Source organism: Hydra vulgaris, chromosome 03, assembly GCF_038396675.1.
Source record: "Hydra vulgaris chromosome 03, alternate assembly HydraT2T_AEP".
In the NCBI taxonomy this organism is placed as follows: Eukaryota; Metazoa; Cnidaria; class Hydrozoa; order Anthoathecata; family Hydridae; genus Hydra; species Hydra vulgaris.
Genome location: NC_088922.1, coordinates 7765001 through 7775343, shown reverse-complemented (window position 1 = coordinate 7775343; position 10343 = coordinate 7765001). Strand labels below are relative to the sequence as shown.

The window sequence follows — 10343 nt, the reverse complement described above, 5'->3', positions numbered from 1 at the left end:
AATAGAGGACTTAATACAGAGGACTTTTTTTAAAAATTGACGAATGTGCTTTTCACCCGTATCGTCGGTCCTGTGCTTTATTTGTTAAAACTTGTTTCGATCAGTAGATACATTATATAAAAAATATTATAAAGTTGTTCTAAAACTATTTTTTACTGTCCCACTTTTCCCCACTCTCTCCTATAATTATGCAAACTTGGTAACCAAAATAACTCCATTTTAGGCTTGCCAGGCGTCAGCTTTTACGGAGGAGAATACAGCGCCAAATCTGTAAAAATAAATTTTTTTACTGTGTTCTCCTTCGTAAAAGCCAGACATCTGGTAACCCTACTCCATTTTAATATTTGTGTTTTATAACATATAAACTTGTAAATTATTTATATTTTATTTTTGAGTTTATATTTAAAATAATTGGTCACAAAGTGAAAACAACTTATCTTAAGGGAAAACTTATAAAATGAGAAGACTATTAGAAATAAAGCTAAAAAAAAAACTATACAATATTTCAGTTTATTTACACTTAGTGAAAGTGTTTATTCACACTTGGTGAAAAATATACAATTCCACTTTTACGACGCAAAATAAAAAAGAAAATTTGAGTCACTTTATTCAAACAAACGTGAAATCACGCACACAATTTAGCATGGATGCAACAAAACCTCTGACGCACTAAATAAAATCAGTTGTTTAAAATGTTTACTATTTACCATTTAATTTCAAAAATCACTGTCCTTTGTTTATACTTAACTTTTGAAGTGTCAACAACTATAAAAATCTTTTGTTTTGACATCGAAAATTTTGTTCATTCTTTTTCCCTACGGACGAAGTTAGTAAAGCGGCGTTGGCAAAGAAAAAAAAGGTAAAGTAAGCTTTTACAAAAAAAAAAGCATAGAATACGGTGTTTTTAAAATATATCTTAATTTAATAACGCTTTTGTAAGTTTTAACTTTATATACTAATCTAATCAAAGTTTATGAAATGTTTGTTAAAAATTATTTAGATGTTGATTTGTAATTAGATTTTGATGAAACACGTGATGCTTATGGCATAATATGAATAAAAATATAGGTCAGAAAACGCAAATATGCAAATAGACATGGCATAATATAAATATAAATAGGTCAGAATATGCAAATGTGCTTAAAAGATATCGCATAATATGAATATAAATAGGTCAGAATATGCAAATATTTTTTTTTTTTAGAAAAACACTCATTTTACGATTTACTTTTTATGGCATAAATATTTCATTATTAAGCGGATATATTTGCATATTCATACTTTTTAGAGCAAATTTTAGCATTATTGGTTGTAACACATATAAATAACATTTTGGTTTATGCAAATTTAATTTTTTTTTTCAATTTTGCAGTCAAAAAATTATAAAAAATGTTGCAAATAATCATGGTTTAATAAAAACTTTATTTTTGTCAAAAAGTTGATTATTAATAGTTGCAAAAAATGCAACTTTTTCACAGAATCAAAAGGTTCAAAACATTTTAGTATAACACCTTAAAGATAGATGTCTCGAAACATATTTTAAATTTAATAACTTAAGATAAATGTCTTGAAACATTTTAGTATTTTACCTATCACCTTAAGATAAATGTCAAGTTTTAGGTTTCTAAACTTTTTAAAAATTATTGAGTCTAGATTTTCATTTTTATCAAAAATGTCTAGTTTTTAAATAGAAAAACAAAATCTGAAAAAAATGGCTGTTTGAATTTCTAAATATTTTTATTTCATTTGAAATATTTTTTTTTTTATTCACTTGTACACACTTTTTCTATTCTATTTACCTCAGCTACACAATTTTTTTATTCTATTTATCTGACAGAAATATCTGACAACAGCTGTTATAACTGCCATATTGAAAGTCACTGACTTTCAATGTGGCACAAAATCTTTGAAAAACTTGAAGCTGGAAGTATTATCTACAAATTTTCCATCAGGAATTCAAGACAGCATATCTTGCATACATTGATTGAGTATGAAAATCCTGTATCATTAAGGATTCATCTTTATTAGTTATGTCTAGGTCTGCAATTAGTACAATAACAACATTCTTAGCCAAGTAACATCTATGTCTAAGAAGAGAATTTTAAACATGAATCTAATTTTTTTTTTTTTTGGATACTTCAATAGCCTTTAGATTTTTAGATGGTGCCTGTGTTATGATGGATGACAGTAACCAACGAATGTAAAATATTACTATTTAAAGTGCAATATTTTTGACATCTTCTCCTCTATTGTCATCAACTCCAGTTTCTTGTGAGTTGGTTAAAGTATCAATAAATAATTCCCATTTTTCATAAATCTGGCTTCATGACAAATTATTATATTATTATAATAAATAATTAAAATAAAAAGTTGTATTATATATTATAATTTGTTTATGCATAATTGAGTTAATCTATATTTGTAAAAATATACAAATATAAGTATTGTTTAATTTATAAAAGTTGTTCGAAATAAGTATATTTGAAATATTATCCATACTTACTCATGGTAATGTTACAGAATAGGGGCATAAAATAATTTTATTTTTTTGCTTGTTGCGCTTTCCTGTTGTTAACTTGCTCAAAAATTAAAAAGTCTCCAGACTTTTTAATTTTTGAACAAGTTAGCAACAGTTTCTAATATAAATGAATGGAATATTTATTGGCTTCAATATATGCATCGACTATCTTATAGCCTGTTCCTATAAGGGAGAGTGCTGCTACATCGACTATCTTAAAGCCTGCTGCTGCAAGGAAGTGCCGCTACATCAAATAAGGGTTTGGCATGGGGCAGCAATCTTTTTAATTCATTATTTTCAATAATATTCCTAGTATTTAAAGTCTCCACTGACGAGAGCGCAACAAGCAAAAAAATAAAATTCTTTTACACTGCTATTCTGCAACATTACTCTTACTCAATTGTATGACATGCACTTGTTGTTTGTTATCCAACAAGTGTATGTCATACAAATGAGTAAAAAAGTATAGTAATTGTATTTGGTATAAAAATGATTAAAAAAAAAAGAAGGGAAAAAAAGCTGTGAAAAACTTTGTCAACTGAGTCAGCTTGAATCATGCTCCTTTCAAATCGAATAAAAATTCTTGTTTTGAAATCATAAGTAAAAGTTCTAAGTTAAATTTTTTTTATTGTACTATTAAAGTAATAATTTTTGTTAATAAAGTTTAACACTGATGTAAATACCTAGTATAACTGTGTGTGTTGCGTGTGTGTGAAAATCAGATTCGGTGTCACTTAGTTATATATATATATGTGTGTGTGTGTGTGTGTGTGTGTGTGTGTGTGTGTGTGTGTGTGTGTGTGTGTGTGTGTGTGTGTGTATATGTATATATATATATATTTCCTGCTATAATATCGCAACTCATTCCATATGTATTAAAGTGTAAAATACATGCTTGCTTTATTATGCCCATAATCAGTTCTTTATTTTTGTTATCTTGACTATCAAATTTAATCATGGTAAGAGCTCCCATTCTACTATATTTCTGAGCCTTACCGTCAACATATGCTGACAAATGCCGCACTCTAAGGTGCTCTATTTTTTTGAAATTTTTTATTATTTTCTTTATTTTGAATTCACTTTTTTTCTTTTTTTGCTAACTTCAGCTAAAAACCTTCAAAACTTGCTTTTTGTGATGCCGTTTTATTTTTTAAGATAAACAAGCACGCACACAATAAACTTACAGTTACATTTTGTTTTTTTTACACAGCATTTATAAATAGTAAAGCCGTATGGCAATGGCAACGATAGGCCAGGTAGAATTTTCTCAAAAATATTAAAACTCTCTCATTATATATCCTCCATATATATGTATATATATGTATTTATATATATATATATATATATATATATATATATATATATATATATATGTATATATGTATGTATATATATATATATATATATATATATATACATATATGTATATATATATATATATATATATATATATATATATATATATATATATATATATATAAATACATATATGTATATATATGTGTATATATATAAATACACATTTGTATATATATATATATATATGTAAAAAAATATATATATATATATATAAATACATATATGTATATATATGTGTATATATATAAATACACATTTGTATATATATATATATATATGTAAAAAAAAATATATATATATATATATGAGGTATTCCATGAGAAAGTGGGACAGGCATGTAACCCACCATCTCAGATTTTCTTTATACTTTGTAAAAATCGTCACCTATATAACATAGACTACTTTGGAAAATTTTAGCACTGGTATCGAATAGATTTTTGAGATATTGTTATTTTAAAATCAGCAGTTTTTAGCAATTTTTTAGGTTCGGCGGCCATTTTGATTTTACTATAGTTTTTGTTTTACAAGTTACTGTTTAACTGAACATGTGATTAAGCTGAAAGTTAGCACCAGTATAGTTTTTAGGACGAGGAATCAGAATATGATATTTGTTTTTAATAAAAATATTAAGAACTATATCAAAATTGGGATTGTACTTCACCTACAGATATTTTTGAAATTTTAACAAAGTCGGAAAGGAGGTCTGGTAAACATGGTAGCATTAATTTTTTGTAATTTTTTTTTTGTTTTTATTAAAATAGATATTTTAATGAGTGTTTTAATGCAAAATTTAGAGGTGGGTTTTTTTAAATTTTTTGTAAAAATATATGAGTAATATGTGAAAAAATGAGTTTTAAAGGTCAGTGTTCATAATTTATTTAAAATTAATTGACATTGACAATTTTCATTAGTCATCAAATATTATACAAAAGAAAACTTTTTAACCTATTATTTAAAGAAACTTTAATTCAAATAAATATTTCTTTTTAAAATAAATTTTTGCTTTCTAATTAATGTCATATAATGTCATCTTTCACTAAAACAGAAGAAACATTCAATATTAAAACAATATTAAGACTTTGTATTAGTATGATATTTTGCCATTTGTTGTTTCTTCACTGTAGCTAATCAATAATTTAAAAAATATATATAAAATAAAAGTAAAAAATAAATAAATACATATTATCATATTTAAAAATACTAATGATAAAAGTTTTTTCCATTTTTAATAAATGTATATGCCTGTGTATTTTGTGTTTATTTATAGCTAAATAATTTTGTGTTCAGTTGGTATTTTATCAAATGATCAATGTCAAAAAATGGTGCACACGAAATCAATTGGATAAAAAGATTTGTTAAGCTATTCAGAGAGAAAAAGAAATTTATTATTATGGAGATCTGGGCTATTAATATTAAACTTTAATGTTAAAATCTGTTTACATCATGAGCAAATTTTACTTAACCGGTTTGCTAATTCCCAAAAAAATTGCATCGACCCATTTAAAAGGCATAAAACTAATATAAAAGGTAAATTTATATATTTTCAACTTATTGTGCTGTCTTTTTACAAAAAATACAGCTAGTACACTTTCAATTAGTTTGAAAAATTTTAATTTTTTAATTTTATTTCTAACATTATTATATTATCTAAACTATTATTCCCTAATTTTGACAAATTTTGTTCATTAATAATATGTTTATAGGTGGTTTGCGAGAAATTGATATTCAACTAGCAAAAAATATGTGTTCAATTGGTATCGAAACAACACCTGGTTTTAAAATGTGTCCTTCATGTCGAAAAGAAGTAGTAAAAAAAATAGATGATTGGTCTACTTTACAGGACCACAATGGTGAAGATAATTTTCTGGAACAAACATTTTTTGATAAAGACAGAAATTGCGCAAGAAAAAAAACTTATAAACACCAGTTTTGATAAATTAGACGTATCACCAGTAAAATTTCATGGGGTTCCGCAACATGCTAAAATTTCTCTAGGGAAAAGAAAATTAATGCAAGCTACTGATGTTATGTCAAAAAAGCTATCAGTTATCCTCAATGTTAACGTAACAGACCTGAAAAAGGATGTTACTGAGGAGCCCAATGTTGAACATCAAAAGAAAGCTGAAGATCTAGATAAATTAATACTTTCAATGCAAGAAAAGCTAAAAACAGCAAATAGAAGAGAAAAGATTCAGATTTTAACATTGGTTCCAGATTCGTGGTCTTTAAGGAAAGCATCTGAAGTATTTAATATATCAAAGTCAACCATAACTGAAGCAAGAAAACTTAAATTTGCAAAAGGAATATTAACACTTCCAGAAAAAACTAACATTGTTAGAATTGAATTAAATATCATTGATAAGGTGGAAAGCTTCTATTGTAATGATCAGTTTAGGCGGCAGTTGCCAGGTGTAAAAGATTTTGTAAGCGTATCCAAAAATAAACATGTATTGAAGCCATTACTTCTTTGCAATTTAAAGGAATTATTTATCGAATTCAAACTAGAGCACCCTCAATCCAAAATAGGATTTTCTAAATTTGCTCAGTTAAAGCCAAAATGGTGAATTTATGCTGGTCAAAAAGGAACCCATGCTGTTTGTATATGTGTAATACACCAAACCTAAAACTTATGCTTAGCGCAGTTAAATTGGAGAAGAATTACCAAGAACTTATTGAGAAGATTGTTTGTAGCAGAGAGTCAAGGGAATGCATGGTCCATAAATGTAATTGTTGCCCTGGAATTCAAAATATTATAAATTATATAACTTCAAATCTATTTAAGTAAAATTTGAAGAGAATGACAAAGTGGATGAAGATGAAATAATTGAATACAAACAGTGGAGTACAACAGATAGAGCAGAGCTTTTAAGTTACACATCTACAATAAGCGAATTCATTGAAAGTCTTAGTGAAAAACTTGATAGCATAACATCTCACTCTTATATTGCTAAAGCACAAAGTAAATATTTAAATACATTAAAATCATCTATACCCATAAATGAAATTATTATTTTGGTTGATTTCGCAGAAAACTTTAAATTTGTCATACAAGACGAAATCCAGAGTTACCACTGGAACCAACAGCAATGCACACTACATCCTGTAGTTATTTATAACAAAAACGATGAGGGCGCTACTAAAAGTCAACCAACTTCTTTATGTTTTATATCTGATGACTTAACACATGATGTTGGATTTATTTATTGTATAGTAAAAAGAACTGTCCAATTTGTACAAGAAATATTTCCCAATACCACAAAAATCCACTATTTCTCTGATGGTTGTGCTGGCCAATACAAAAATTGCAATCATTTTTTAAATTTATGCCATCATGTTGAAGATTTTGGGAAGCAATGTGAATGGAATTTCTTTGCAACATCACATGGAAAGTCGCCATGTGATGAGATTATTGGAGCAGTTAAAAGACTTGTTTTAAGTGTTAGTCTTCAATGTCCTATTAACTTACAAATTCAGAACGCTGAAGAAATATTTAATTTTTCAAAAGATAACATATTTGGCATCCACTTCTTTATTTTAAAAGGCGAAAATATTTTATCAGTACGTAAATCTTTGACTCTCCGATTGAATAATGCAAAGACTTTACCTGGTACAAGAAGTTTCCACCAATTTATTCCGGAGGATGCAGGATGTCTCTGAGCAGGAGGAATTTAATCTAACATTCAACCTTACTGGCTCAAATCAATATCTTCAAGAAATCATTGCAGGAAAATATTATATCTGCAAATATGATATGTTTAACTGGGTTGGTTTGGTATTTGAAGTTAATGAAAGAAATGAAGACGCCCTTGTAAAATTCATGCATCCTCATTTACCTAACACTTCATTACACTGGCCAAGTAGAGATGATTGTTATTGGGTTCCTAAGCCCCATATTTTAATTATGATAAAAAAACAATTGTCTTCAAGAACAGATAGACACAAACGATTTGCCCAAAATTCAATCTTTAAATTAACTCATGATTGAATTACACCAGTTCTTTTATAAGCAAATTATGAATTATTCAGACGCAAGTTCTGGTTTTTTATTGACTAGTTTTTTATTTAAAACATGTATTTGTTTGATTATTTTGACTCATTATATTACATTTAATATGAATTTTTTATATTAACTATTGGGTTAATGGATTTTTTTCCTTATAATTGACGTTTTCAAAATTAGCAATTTCTTAATAAGTAATATCCAAATGTACTTTTTCATTATAATTTGTTTAATGATTTATAAAAATCCTCAAAAAACCCACCTCTCAATTTTGTACCAAAAAACTCTTTAATATATCTATTTTAATAAAAACTTAAAAAAACTCTCAAAAAATTGATGCTACCATGGTTACCAGACCTCCTTTCTGCCTTTGTTAAAATTTCAAAAATAGCTCTAGGTGAAGTACAATCCCAATATTGATAAACTTCTAATTTTTTTCATTAAAAGCAAATATCATATTCTGATTCCTCGTCTTTAAAACTATGCTGGTGCTAATTTTCACCCTAATCACATGAAGAGTTGAACTGTAACTTGTAAAACAAAAACTATAGTAAAATCAAAATGGCCGCCGAACAAAAAAAACTGCTAAAAAAAGCTGATTTTAATGTAACAATATCTCCAAAACCATTTCGATATCAGTGCTAAAAATTTTGCAAGGTAGTCTATGTTATATAGGTGACCATTTTTACAAAGTATGAAAGGAATCTGAGATGGTGGGTTACAAACCTTAAAAATTTGTCCCACTTTCTCATGGAATACCTCATATATCATTGAAATAGTCATTTCAGACACATTGACTTTGTGCAGGTACTATTTTTGCATACATACAAATAAATGCAAAGATAGTACCTGCACAAAGTCAATGTGTCTGAAATGACTATTTCAATTATATATATATATATATATATATATATATATATATATATATATATATAATATATATATATATATATATATATATATATATATATATATATATATATATATATATATATATAGTTCTATAGTTTGTTGGCTTTAGGAAGAGCGGAAGGAAAAAAGTGATTCTTACGCCAACACATACGTCACTTTTAATTACTTTTGACTTTCGTCCAACATTTCCGTGTTGGACGAAAGTAAAAACCATTAATTTAATTACAAATTAATCGTTTTTTAAAAAAACCACAAAAACGCAAATTTAATTGACCAGAATGTTTTTAAAAACATTCTGAATGTTTTTATAACATTTTGAATGTTTTTAACAATATAAACAAAGTTTTTATTTTTATTTTTTTTAATAAAATGTTTTTATTTTTATTTTTTTTAATAAAATGTTTTTATTTTTATTTTTTTTCTGTAAATCATGCGCGGAGTGTTGCTACATCGACTATCTTATAGCCTGACTCGCAAGGGAGTGCTGCTACATCGACTGACAAATAGCCTGACTCGCAAGGGAGTGCTGCTACATCGACTGAAAAATAGCCTGACTCGCAAAGGAGTGCTGCTACATCGACTGACAAATAGCCTGACCCGCAAGGGAGTGCTGCACCATCGACTGAGGGTTTGGTTGGGTCAGGCAGTCTATCATTATTAAAATAAAATAATTCCGGTCTTGCATTTTAATTTTTACTTTTTGTCAACAAAATATCGAAAAAACTTTCGGACAACATCGACGGGTTGTATATATATATATACATATATCTTTATATATGAATATATATGTAAACATATATATATATACATATATATATATATATATATATATATATATATATATATACATATATATATATGTATATACATATATGTATATACATATATTTATATATATATATATATACATATATATATATATACATATATATATACATATATATATATATACATATATATATATATACATATATATATATATACATATGTATATATATATATATATACATATATATACACACATATATATATATTTATCTATATATATTTGCATATATATATATATATATATATATATATATATATATATACATATATATACACACATATATATATTTATCTATATATATATATTTGCATATATATATAAATATATATGTATATATATATATATATATATATATATATATATATATAATTATATATATATATATATATATATATATATATATATATATATATATACAAATGTGTATTTATATATATACACATATATACATATATATATTTTACATATATGTATTTATATTTTTTACATATATGTATATATATATATATATATATATATATATATATATATATATATATATATATATATATATATATATATATATATATATATATATTGATAAATGTTGTATATTGCTGGAAATACAACTCTTGTCTGTTTAAGAGTGATCAATATCTTTTTGAAAAAAAATAGATCAAATAATATTAAAATATTTTAAATGAGAAAATACAACTTTATAATGGTTAATTATAATGTTGTATTTT

General features: G+C 25.7%; 1 protein-coding gene across 2 annotated transcripts in view; it reads left to right on the top strand.

The window, feature by feature from the left end:
• Positions 1–677: 677 nt before the first annotated feature.
• Positions 678–10343, top strand: part of LOC100211643 (uncharacterized) — a 14581-nt gene continuing 4915 nt past the window's right edge. Inside the window, exon 1 of one of the 2 annotated variants that reach the window (XM_065792233.1) lies at positions 678–859. In XM_065792233.1, coding sequence (XP_065648305.1) covers positions 693–859 — 167 coding nt within the window. In that variant the 5' untranslated portion in view covers positions 678–692. Of the gene's footprint in view, positions 860–1144; positions 1174–10343 lie in introns of those variants that run through there. The other variant, XM_065792234.1, reaches the window with a different exon arrangement.